The sequence below is a fragment of the Cercospora beticola genome, chromosome 1 (assembly GCF_033473495.1).
Source record: "Cercospora beticola chromosome 1, complete sequence".
Taxonomy (NCBI): Eukaryota; Fungi; Ascomycota; class Dothideomycetes; order Mycosphaerellales; family Mycosphaerellaceae; genus Cercospora; species Cercospora beticola.
In genome coordinates, this window is record NC_088935.1 from 4,703,274 (window position 1) to 4,716,000 (window position 12,727).

At 52.8% G+C, this 12,727-nt stretch overlaps 4 protein-coding genes across 4 annotated transcripts; 3 read left to right on the forward strand and 1 right to left on the reverse strand.

The window, feature by feature from the left end:
* Positions 1-180: 180 nt before the first annotated feature.
* Positions 181-749, forward strand: UBC35 (Ubiquitin-conjugating enzyme E2 35; the record flags this gene model as incomplete). The annotated part of the gene is made up of 3 exons (XM_023594480.2): positions 181-328; positions 384-628; positions 681-749. 3 exons carry the CDS (start codon positions 181-183, stop codon positions 747-749), a joined length of 462 nt encoding a protein of 153 aa, XP_023459884.1.
* An 821-nt stretch (positions 750-1,570) lies between these two features.
* RHO25_001882 (uncharacterized protein) lies at positions 1,571-4,908 on the forward strand (the record flags this gene model as incomplete). Its single annotated transcript, XM_023594481.2, has 3 exons — positions 1,571-1,619; positions 1,690-1,755; positions 1,808-4,908. The coding sequence occupies 3 exons, from the start codon at positions 1,571-1,573 to the stop codon at positions 4,906-4,908; spliced, it is 3,216 nt and encodes a 1,071-aa protein (XP_023459885.1).
* Positions 4,909-6,842: 1,934 nt separating this feature from the next.
* Positions 6,843-7,832, reverse strand: RHO25_001883 (uncharacterized protein; the record flags this gene model as incomplete). The annotated part of the gene is made up of 1 exon (XM_023594482.2): positions 6,843-7,832. One exon carries the CDS (start codon positions 7,830-7,832, stop codon positions 6,843-6,845), a length of 990 nt encoding a protein of 329 aa, XP_023458592.1.
* An 897-nt stretch (positions 7,833-8,729) lies between these two features.
* On the forward strand, positions 8,730-12,296 carry RHO25_001884 (uncharacterized protein; the record flags this gene model as incomplete). The annotated part of the gene is made up of 1 exon (XM_023594483.2): positions 8,730-12,296. The coding sequence occupies one exon, from the start codon at positions 8,730-8,732 to the stop codon at positions 12,294-12,296; it is 3,567 nt and encodes a 1,188-aa protein (XP_023458593.1).
* Between the last annotated feature and the right edge of the window lie 431 nt (positions 12,297-12,727).

Below are 12,727 nucleotides of genomic sequence, written 5' to 3' on the forward strand. Positions count from 1 at the left end.
GAGAGTTGTCGCGCGGCTTGCTCGCAGACTGCTTGCTGACCACACACTCGCCATACACCGTTTGGCCCATCGACGCAAATAATCCTCACAGCGCCTGGCGCGCCACCTACATCCCGAAACGACCTCACCTTCTCCAGCGAAGAAACACAACGACCCCGCCATCCTCCACCACACGCAGTCATGGCTGCCCCTCTTCCGAAGCGAATCATTAAAGAGACCGAAAGGCTCCAGAACGAGCCCGTTCCAGGCATCTCGGCCACGCCACACGATGACAATGCGCGATACTTCGACGTCGTCGTAGAAGGACCCGGTGGAAGCTGCTACGAAGGTGGGGAAAGGCTGTACTTCACACGATCGGAAGACACATACTGATCAGAGAACAGGCGGCGTGTTCCAACTCGAACTCTTCCTGCCCGATGACTATCCCATGTGTCCTCCCCGTATACGATTCCTCACGCGCATCTATCACCCCAACATCGATCGCCTGGGCCGTATCTGCCTTGATGTGCTGAAGAACAACTGGAGTCCCGCGCTCCAGATCAGAACAATACTGTTGAGTATACAAGCACTGCTGGGAGCACCGAACCCAGAGGACCCGCTCAACGAGGCAGTCGCCAAGCAGTGGAAGGTAAGAGAGGGCATGTCCACTGCCTCTCACAGGGATGCTGACTGTCATGTAGGAGAATCAACCAGAGGCGATCAAGACCGCGCGGGAGTGGACGACGCTGTATGCGCAGCCCAAAGCTTGAGTTCTCGGGAAGGGGCGAGAGATGTCATTTTCGGTACGAGTACGAGCGAAGTCGACTCCAGACAGAGGGTTGTGCCTGCCAGTCTCCGGACGGCTCCACGGCAATGATCACGAAGTATGAACTCATGGATCGAATATGATTGCGCCGTAACTACGGCTGACATAGAGTGCTTACAACATGTGCAAGAAGGCGGAGGGAGCTCATGATACTGCATGAATACGAAGCGCTTTCAAGACACCTCACCACCTCCTAACGTCAATCGCTAACCGCCAAGCAGAGGACCCCAATGCTGATGCCCAGCGGCCTCAGACTGGCGATGGGCAATCTCGCAACTTCCTTCTCTTGGTGAACAGTGAAAATCGAAGAGCTGCAGCAAACGGTAGGTGGCGCAGCATCGTGCATGACAGGGGTCTGGCCAACAGAGCTGCTGAGCTTCACTTCACTTGCGCACGCCACCGGCACTGCGTAGCAGTAGCAACGAGCCCACACACCTTCGCTATTCTTTGCGCCGCGTAGACATGGCCTCGCGCGGCGCTTGGAAGCTATTCTGCTCACGCCCTCCACTGGCTTCAGATCGTCGAAAATCCATATTGCGAGAACTCCAAGAACTGTGTCCACCGTGTGAAATTTGAAGACGCGCTGCCATCTGTGCTCGCATCGCCCAAGGTGGCCCCACTTCCGCACCGACGTGGTGAGGTCGTGACGTTGATTTTGCCTTCACTCAAACTCGCACCACCACCTCAGCAGCGGAAAGCTCACATTCGCGAACCTCACACAGCAGCACACCAACGTCTGAGCCAATCAGGAGCGCTATTGTCACCATGTTCGCGCTACCGCAGGCGACAACGAGCGCTGTTGCAGCTGTGAAAGGTATGTGAAACGTGAAACCTCACATCCATTTTCCACCACCTTCATCCTTTTTCTCTAACCTCCTTCTCAGACGGCGAGAAGAACACACCAACAAAGAACGACGAAAAGCGGCGCAGCCTTTTTGGCGGCGACAGCAGTGAGTATTGATCGACCTGAACCTTTGCAAAGACAAATGCTAATAGCCGAAGAACGCTGTCCGACGACGCCGACCAACATGCCTCCCAAGACGCCTCTGGCAACGCCGCAAGATGAGGCTGCTTTGAGCTCGACAGTCGCCGCCGCCTCAGGTAACGATGAGAGCGCCAGAACCTGGCGGGACATCCACAACTCAGGGGGCAGTTATCAGGTCAGTGTCAGTGCGACTTCTTCGTCTTCTTCATCAGCGCAGCGGCAGGCAGGCGGCGAGGGTGAGGTCAGGGGTATTAGAAAGAAGAAGAGCTTCATGCAGACATTGGGTCTTAGATCAAGGAAGTCGAGCTCGGCATTGGGGCGCTCTACGAGCGCGGAGACATGGGAGACGGAGGGTTCTTCTGGGACTACTAACGATGCGCCACCACTTCCATCTTCAAGCACTGCGGCAAGACTCCTTACTCGGAAGCGCGGGAAGAGCTCTCCTAAGACGCCGCAAGAGCACATCATCCAAGGACAGGACAGCATGGCAAGTTTGATGTCGACAGACTCGGTCAGTAGTGTTGCTACCGTTTCACCCTTCGGTCGCTCGCCACATTTGCCTACACCCCTGCGTGTCTCAAGCACTCCAGATGCCTCCACCAACCAACCACCTGCCGAGTCCTTCCCAGGTGCTGTGGCTGGTGATCCTGCTGAGCTCCCAGTGCGACTCGCGCCAGACAAAGGCAAGAGCAGAGATGTCAGCAATTTCAGCTCTCTCAGTCCCGCGTATTACGGGGAACGTAGTGGGCGCTGGCTTGCTAATAGGCATCCTGTTGATGACAACGGACAAGAGATCGAATCTCCTATTGCTCCGCCAGTCCCGGAGAAGCGCAGAATGCCCGATGAACAAGAAATGAGGGAGGCAGAAAGCCAGGCGCGTGAGTGGTCCAAATATGTCGAGGATTTAAGGCAAGAAGTGCAGAGACAGGCCGCGCGCGAAGCCCAAGATCCTGCTCCGCACGGCGGCACTTCACAAGAGATGGATGATTTTGCAGCGCGCCAGCAGGAACGCACCGAGGACAAGGTGAAGATTGCCAAGCAATTTGTCGACCGTACCAGCACCTATGGCTTGATGCTGAAGGACGGATGGCAGTCCACCGATCCACAAGGCGTCTCAGTGTACGAGAAACTTGCGGAGTGGGAGAAGCACGATTCGAAGCACGACCCACAGATGAAGGAGACTGTGATCAAGCGCTTGTTCAACAGGGTGAAGCAACAGTTCTCTCCTCCTCCTCCTCCTCCGCCGACGAAGCCGCCACTGTGGACAGATCCGAGCACTCCCATCATTACTGAACGCGACATCAAGAAAGACGAAGAGGAGGTAGAGAAGGAAGAACCGCGTGATGATTTGTCTGATCGACCCTTGGCATCTACTCCTGACGAAGAGCACTATCAAGTCAAAGGTCTGGGCATCACTTCGCCCTCGACCAGCAGCTTTGATTACATTCCGCCAAAGCATCCCGCGCGCATTGCAGCCATTGAAGCCAATCTTGCGAAAGAGGCTGAAGATACCGCACGCACAGGATCGTCGCCGCTTCTCAAGGCTCCGCTTCCTTCGCAAAGCACCACCCCAACGGGCTCATCATCGATGCGAACCATTGTGCCTAAAGGCAGGTCCTCCAAGCACTCCACACCCAGTCGCCAGCCCACCCCAGGTCACAAGAGCAACTATATCATGTCGCCTCTCTTACCCAGCGTGCCAGCACCCATACCAGCACCCAGCCAAGATCAATCTGACTGGGAGTCCGTTTATGATGATGAAGTTGACCTCGACGACGATCTCATTGCACTCGCAAAGACCGGTGGTACCACTCCAGATCTGCGACAAAAGTTCCGAGACGCAGAAGATCAAGAAGAGCGAGAGTTCCAAGCCATATTGAACCAAGTACCTGCAGCACCTCAACTCTCTCCAGAAATGCACGCAAAGTTTGAGAAAGCCGGAACGCTCCCATCGCATCTAGTGGCACGCAAGAACAGTACGCTCGTTGTGAAACGCAATCCGACCAGCTCAGCATTTTCGCCACAGCTCGACACTCAGGAACAGCAAGCGGAGTTCAATCAAAGCATCCAAGCAGCAGCCCTTCGCCGCACTCAGAAGCTATCTCAAGTGCCAGTATCTACCAACCATCCTGCTCTGCGCCTGGAAATTGGCGATGACTTCGGCCCACGCTCATCCTCGCTACCATTGCACATCGGAAAGACTCGTCCTTCCAACATACCAACACCTACCAAGGCCAAGCCGCCCAAGCCGGTAAAGCCGTCGAGTCTAGCAGCACACAGTACGCTTAGCAGAGTGATAGAGGAAGATTCGCCAACAGATGTCACTCCTCATATGCCTCGACCTCCAAAGTACGGCCAGCATATCAGCCCAGGCAAAGGCCTCGAGTCTCCAGAAGCTAGTGCCGCTCAAAACCCCAAGTCTCCCGTCGAAGCACAAATGGAAGATGTTGCTGCCGCATGGCATGGTCCACGCACACCCAGTCTGGCCAACAAACCAAACTTCGACGAGACTCCATCAATGCAAGAGGCTCAGGAGATGCGGCGCCGCTTCGGCTTGCCCCTGCTCGAGTTCAAGCGTGAGGGCGAACCGCCCCATCCCAACCACCGCTACACCTGGGACACGCAGAATCTCATGTGCCAGGGCATCCACCGCGGCGCCTACGAGCCCCTCGACGCCTCTCCCTCCTTCTCCGATGCAACGGAAGCATCACCACTCCGCCGATTCGGCACTTCCGCAACCCTCCCGCCCGTCGCCAGCCACGACACCTTCTCCTCCATCGACATCAACTTCGAGGGGAAGTCCTGTCACCACTGCCGCCGGACGTGCTGCTTCTACACCGAGCAGCTCAGCATCATGGCCATGGGCCAAGCTCGCGATGCGGCCGTCCGGATGGCAGTGGAAAAGGCCCACAGCACGGAGCATCAGCTCCGAAAGGCCTTTCCGGCGGGTGTGGAGCGCTTCGACGCGCACATGAAGTGCTCGGAGTGCGGAGTGGTGTGCTGCCACCAGCACGGAGTCGTCTGCTCGACTCTGTCGTGCCGTGCCGCGCTCTGCGAGCGGTGCGCGCGTTGGCTGGGCGGAGCGTGCAGAAAGCATGGGGAGAAGGGGGGCAAATAAATAAAAAATCACAAAAAAAAGCATTCGGGGAGGAGAAGTGAGGATAGAAACGCTCGTTTATAGGAAATTTTACTTGGTGGTTGGGATACAATTTTTCGTTTCTCTGCTTTCTCTTGTGCTTCTCTGCCGTCGTGAGTGAAGATTCCGGTGAGTTGTGAATTGTTTGAGCAATGGAGTAGTCAATTAGAGACCTGTCTCTCCGAATTCCGTGCTGATATGCAGGCAACAGAGGTAGATATGGCGCGGACGCAGAACATTCCGACTGACAGAGAGCAGGGATTCGCCGCCTGTTTCTCTGCTTGTCCATGCGTTTTCGAGCCACTGAGGGTCAAGATCTGGTGAGTTGGGGAATCGTTCGAGCAATGGAGTAGACCGTTTCGAGGTCTGTTCCTCCGGAAATCTCACTGATACGCAGCCGACAGGTGTGGAAATGGACTGGAACTGGAACACTTTGGCCAACAGAGAGCATCGATTCGCGATGCTTCGCTCTGAATTTTGAGATCCTAGAGAGCTAATAAGGGTAGATATGGAGCGGATCGAGACTCAAGCGATTGTTCGAGAGAGGTAATCCATGGTCTGTCTCTCCAATTTTCCGAATTCCAGAGAGCCAACGAGGGTGAATATTCTGGTGAAATGAGAATCAATTGATTTCTAGAAACGACTGAACACAATTCATTTCTCTGGCGATTGGAGCTTTTCAAGGCCAACAAGAGTAGAGAAGCTGGCAAAAGGCGATTCGATAAATCCTCAGAGACGACGATTTGAGATCTGTCCCTCTGCTTTGCTGAACACTTTCAAGCTAACGAGAGTGAAAAAGGTGGCGGAATGAAAGTACATCGATTTTTGGAGACGGGAAATTCGGAATTAGACTCTCTGGTCGTATGGGAGCTGCAGAGCCAACGAAGGTAAAGAAGCTGGCGAGATGTGGATTGATTGATCTTCAGAGACTGCGATTCCATACGTTATCTCTCTGACTTTCCGAACACTGCAAAGCCAACGAGAGTAGAGAAGGTGGTGAACTGGCGATCAATCGATTTTCAGGGAGGTTATGTCACGACCAGTCCCTCTGGTTGTGTGAAAGTTGCAGAGCAAACGAATGTAAAGACCTGGTGAAACTGAGATCGAATGATCATCGGAGTCAGTCAATCCATACTCCGTATCTCTGGATTTCTGAGACCTACAGAGCCAACGAGGACAGCATCAGAATAGAGAATTGCTAGATTGTTGGAGAAGCCAGAATATTGTACGTCTCTCCGACTTTCCGAATAGTACAGGGCCAACGAGAGCAAAGACGTAATAGAACAGAGGTCGACTGGTTGTCAGAGTCAGCCGATTCGGAGTCTGTTACTCTGATGTTTTGAGAACTACAAAGCCAACGAGGGCAAAGTGGCTGTAGAAAGATGAATCGATTGTTTGCTGGGAATACTAAAATGTCGTCCACCTCCCCGGCTTTCTGAGCGTTGCAGAGCCAACGAGAGCAAAGAGACTGTGGAACGAGTATCAGGTGATTGCTAGAGAAGACGAGATAATGTTTAGTGTCTCCAAATTTCGAAACAACACAGAACCAATGTGCTTGGATATATGGCGGATCGAAAGCCAACCGATTGACAGAGCAGGTCAATTCGCACCTGGTGTCTCTGGATTCCTCGACCAGACAGAGGTCGCAGGCGTAGAGATGTGGCGGACTGAGTATTGTTGAACTCGTAGAGATGAGTGCTACGTTGGCTTTCTCTGAGTTTCTCGGCAGTGTAGAGCTAACAGAGCTGGAAATATGGTAGAGCGAGAGTCGAGCGACGATCAGAGAGAGCCACTTCACTTGCAGTCTCTCTGTCCCCACCAGCGGTACCGAGCCAATGAGGGTCGAGATCTGGCAAAATAGCAGTCGTCGGTTGGGGATGAATTGAATCCTTGAATCTGTGCACTGCCCCTTGCCTCTATTCGCTCTTCTGGGCCTTCACATCAGTTGCTCCACTTTCCTCATTTTTCTTCTCGGTCTTTCCAGCATCGACCATCAAGCTCTCCTTGATCTTGGTAGGCATAAGCTCTAGCAACCAACTCTGTACTCGATGACCCCAGTACGGCACCACAATCGTCCTACCACAGCCAACAACACCTAATGCAGCCTGTGCAAACTTCCTGGAGTTGGGCACAAACATACTCTGGGGCCTGGTGTAATGATCCGTTGCCACAGCGGAAACCACGAGTCCGATCACTTCCACGTCGACCCCTTCTGCTTTCATCTCCGCAGTCAGACATCGAGAAAATGACTGATTGTATCCCTTGGCAGCGGAATAGATGGACAGATAGGGTATGCCGAAATTCGCCGTCACGCTCGAGAGGTTCAAGATGAGTGATGGTGTGTTGTCGCGAAGCTGTGGAAGGAGAATTCGTGTGATCTCTGTTGGGAAACGAAGGTTCATGTCGACGAAGAAGCGCGATTCTTCGGCTGTTCGCTGGTGGAGTGGGACAGAAGACACCATTCTGCCTGTTCCGCCGACATTGTTGACCAGGATGCGGAGGTCGAGTAATCGGTATTCTGCGGCGGCTTTCTCCAGAGCTTCAACATTGCCGTCTTCGTTCGCTGCATCAATACATAACGTCCGCACCGAACGCTCTGGCCAACGCGAGAGCAGCTTCTTTCTCTCGTTTTCAAGCTTCTCTGGGTTGCGGCCGTGGACGATCACATTGAAGCCTTGCTGACACAGCTCCTCCGCGAAGCCACGACCGATGCCGTCTGTCGCCCCCGTGATCAACGCCCAGGCTGGCTCTCCGCTAGGATTTGGCTTGAGATATCGCTTCAGTGTACTCTTGCGCAGGAAGTAGAGCTGTATGAATGATGCGAGTTGATACGCCTGATATGCTCCCCAAATGGCTCCGATGGCGGTTGGTATGGCAGCGAGCCTGTAGTCTTGATAGAATGGCATCTTGTCGGGTAGACTGTGTCCTACTGCTCTCGGGATGTGCTGTCGTCTGGGCTGGCTGGAGTTTGTATAGATGAAGGCGTTAAGCAATATTGGACGCCTTAGGGCTCGGCACCCTGGTCAGCCTGTCAATTCGCAAGAGGCAATTCCGAGGATGTGCCAATTGCGCTGATGTTGTTGGTAAAGCAGAAGGCGAAATACTGCTTAGGGTATAGACGGCATGCGTTTCATGCTTTTGAACGTTGCACCGGTATCCCGCAGCACGTCACATGGCGCTGCCGAACTCGTCGCGCGCACTAACTTAGCGACAGACGTGACCCAAAGACGATCAAAGAAGTCCTGTCCGAGCTTCGATTTGCGGACGGCGTCGTTCGGGGCCCCACGGAAGGCACAATGCGATTCATGATGCTCGAAGTGAATGACTTGGAGATGCGGAATCTGCTGATGGCATTGTCCAATAGCTCGATGCTTTCTGAGTGTTGATTGTTGATATCGCAGAGTGATGTCCGTGGGCGAGAAGCTCAGCAATGCTTCTTTTGCTTGTCGGTCTTGTCCTACCACTTTTGCTGCCGAGCATGACCAGGTATGTTTTGGGACCGCACTTCACTCCAACACCTTGCTGCCAACACCTTGCAACTCCTCGTACGCCCGTCTTCTCACGCTCGTTGGGACCCATTCGATTCATTGAAAACCAATTATCACCGTTGTGGAAGTTTCCGCAACCCTTCTCACACGGTCACGGACTCCAACATGCTTTCGCTTAACGTTCAGCCACAGTAGCACGGCCATCTGACAAAAATGTCGAGAGGCTGGATGCCTCAAAACACCACTGCGAGCTCAGCTAGGGCAAGCAAGCGTTGACCATGTTGGAGAGCCTCAGGCTCTGGTTTACCACAAAACATGCCCAGGAGACCCGTCAGCCTGCAGAGCGGTGACAGCGCAAATCTGCGACCCGAGCCAAGGCTTCTCAAGGCCGTCGAGCAGAATGATGTGTCCAAGGTCAGAGAAGTGATAGAAGACGCCCAGCATGAACGGCATTTTGGGCGGAACTTGCTCTCTGTCGGACTTGTCCGTGCCTGCGACAAAGGTCATGTCGAAGTTGCTAGATACTTGCTGACCCGCGGCGCCGATCCGGAATATGTGTCCGGCAATAAACCGCCAGCAATTCTGCGTGCGGCAGAGCGTGGCCAAACAGAGCTGGTCGAAGTTTTAATCGATCATAGGGCTAATATGGAGGCCATGGACAAGAAGGGTCGGACTGCTTTGATGACTGCAGCTTGGAAAGGGCATAAAGCTATTGTCGAGCTTTTGATCACGCGCGGCGCCCATGTCGACACCGTGGACCTGCGGCGTAGAAATGTGCTGCATAACATCGCAGCGGATCAAGGCGAGAAGCGCCACTTTACAAATCCATCACAGAGGCCAAAGCGGAAATGCGGGATGGATATTGTGCAGTACCTTCTCCAGGCAGGAGTTAATGTTGAAGCCGAAGACGAACTAGGCAGAACATCGGTTCACTGGGCATGTGTGACGGACAATGAAGAGCTACTCAAGATTTTGCTCACGACACGATTCGGCGGAGCATCTCCGCAAGCGCGAGTCAATGCCACAGATATGCGCATGAAGAGTCCATTACAGTTGGCCGTTTCGAACAACCGCGAAAATCTTGTCAGCGTGTTGATTGAGCATGGAGCTGACGTTCATTCCAAATCGGATGGAGACTGGACGGCGCTGCACAATGCATGCCAGTCAGCTAGTGGCGCAGTGGTCCATATGCTTATAGTGGCTGGCGCAGATGTGAATGGCGAACTCTTGAACGGCAGAACACCTCTTCATGTCGCGGCGGAGTTTGGCAGCGTAGATGCTGCGGAATGTTTACTCGAGACCCACGGGATCAAGAGATCCGTAAAAGATCGCTTTGGAAACACTCCTCTCCTGATCGCGGCGCAAAAGTCGAAGACGAAGATTGTAGAGATGCTCGCGCCATGGAATCACATTCACGATCTTTCACCGGATGAGATCGCAGCCTGCAAGCAGTTCAATGCTACTATAGTCGACTTTGGGAACTTCAAAAACGAAAACAGAGTGCAAAGACGATCTGTGTACGAATTGCTGTATGCGCGAGACGTTAAAGATGCTACCAAGCACTCCATCAGCACGCTGCCCTCCAATATCAAAGCTACCCACTTCAGGTGGATTCATCTACCTGTCAACAATATTGCCTGGTGCGATGCGCTGCTCACAAAGCGTTTCATCGAAGAAGGCGCTGCGGACGTAGAAGGATACAAGTCGCTCGAGACTGCTTTCAACCACCAGCATCGAGGTCAACAGCACCATTCGCGGTTTATGAGACCGATGTGTCAGATTGTGCATCGCACAGAAGCTGATTTGGAGGAGCTTGGTCCGCCTGCAGTCATCGTTGAAGAGCCAGGCTCACTGTCACCTATTCCTGGTACACCAACCAGGAGTAAAAGTGGTGACAAATTAGCCAAGCTCGCGACAGAGGACTCAAATGCTCCCGCTGCTGCAGAGCCGCCAAAGTCGAAGAGCAAATCGGCAAGACCTCAGCGGCAAAGTACTACAGACACAAGTTCAACAATGGCAGCTTCTGATGCATCCATCACCAGCAAGCAAAATGTTCAACCTGGAAAGCCACCAGTAAAACGTCAGGAAACAGACTCGACGGTTGCTACCTCTGCAACGAATGCTAGCAAGAAGGCGGCAAAATCAGGGAATGCAGGCGGCAAAACAATGAAGGAATCGCGCAAACCACCAGGTCGCCAGTCTTCCAAGAATACCTTGGACAAAGGTGCTGCCTCACCTTCGAAGCGACTTCAACACTCTCGTAGCATCTTCATGTTCATGCCCTATCTTCACTTCGAGACAGATCGACGACGACGAGAAATGCAGCTGGCCATGGAGAATCCACAAAAGCTGGCAATATCGGGAGTTGCAGATGAAGTCCTACTTCGTGCCCATCTGAGCAAGAGCGCCTCTTTCCTGCATGTGCGACGCACGTTGGACCAGTTCTTTTACCACAATATCGACACCACATATCGCGATTGTGACCAAGTCGTCTATCGATTCCAGGAAAAGCACTACAAGAACCTTGAAGGCGGACCTAAGATCTTTATGGTTGATCAATTGTGGATGTGGATCCTGGGCAAGGACTTGGTTGTTACTAGCTTCCCTCAAAGATGGCGTCAACCACGTAATGATCCTCTGAATGTACTGGAGGGCATTATCGAAGATATCAATTCGAAAACCAGAGAACCTGTTCAGGATGTGTATGAGCTCGCCATGACTATCGCTGGACGCTGTTTCGGGACATTCGACAGGCATCGCAAAGGTGACGACGATTTCCAATTTCTCGATATGTTCGAGAGCAGCATCGGAGCTGCGATGGACAATGAAGCATCGCTATTTCAAGGCTTCTCAAAGGCCAGCAGACAGGCCTCTGAATGGTTGAGGAGCCACGAAAAGCGTGGTCGCTTCTCGAAGCAGTTGGAAGCAGACTCCAAAGCATACGAACATGCAGCGAAGAGACATCCTGATCGACAGGAGTTAGACGAGTCTCAGAAGAATGACCCAGCATTCATCAACCAGCTGCTCGACGTTGGTGCAGAAACCGACTTGCTCGCTGAGATCAAGGATATTCGAGATGAGCTCGACATCATTCGGATGGTGCTCGATCATCAAAAACATCTTCTTCCGGAGCTGAAGGAAGCAGTCAAAGCTGTTTACCATATGGAGCGATCTCACGCAAGGGTGCGTAGAGCCGAGAAAGCCTTTGACGATCAGGAGAAGACTATAACAAATCCCATCAAAGACATCAATCGTATGGAGATTCAAGCCAATCGTGTGTACGAGAGCATCGTGTCTTTGCTTGACCTTAAACAGAAACACGCCAACGCCTTCGAGGCGCGGTTCGCTCGCGATCAAGCCGCTGGTACACAACGTCAAGGACAGACCATCATGGTGTTTACAATCGTTACAATCGTCTTTCTGCCACTTTCCTTCATCACGGCTTTTTTTGCAGTCAACATCGAGGAGTTTCCCCATCCGGGAGGGGCTGGATCGAGTGCCGAGATACCACTGTCCTACGCATCTTCTTACATCTTCGGCATTGGACTAGCAATATCTGTGCCGGCCATCGCTGTTGCTCTCAATGTGGGTCGGATCAACAATATCGGGTGGCGCCTACGAACGTGGTGGAAGAGAAACAGGGCAAATAATGGCGAGGCCGAAAAGGGCGCCGAGACTCGGCAAATAGAGGAGACTCTATCGATGGCCAAGAGTCTAAGAAGAAGCGTGGAATTTTATGCAACCAGCAATGGAAAAGTTCTCAGCCCGCCTCCCAGGAGAAGCGAGGAGGGAGTGTATGCGCGACGAGTGAGCAGACAAGAGAGACATTTGGAACAAGATCTGGAACGTGGAAGAAGGAATGCCAGGACTGACCCATTTTGATGAGAAATTGATGCATGACAGGATATACGACAGACAGTACATTGTGATTGGGAAAGCGGTCCAAAGTGTAACACAACAACGACAGGAATGCCCACGCGTCTTTGACGTACGCTCATCGAGACAGTAGTTCTACCTCTGCTTTCTCTCTTGCCACAATTCGGAAAGAGTGGTCTAGCTTTGTGCAAATACGACGCTGGCACGCTGCTCGTGGACCACGTTGAGCCGAAGAATTGCCATCTCAGCTCGTACGAAGGTTACCACGGATTTCTGGTGGGAAATGTGGCGTTTGACGTTTTCAAATTCTTCAAACCCTTCTTGCACAACGTGTTGGTGCAGCCATTCATTCGAATCGCACTTGTTGACCCCTTCTGCACTCTGCTCCCGAAAGTGGTCTGATCAGCAAATTGGTGGACTTCTATGCCACCTTTTCG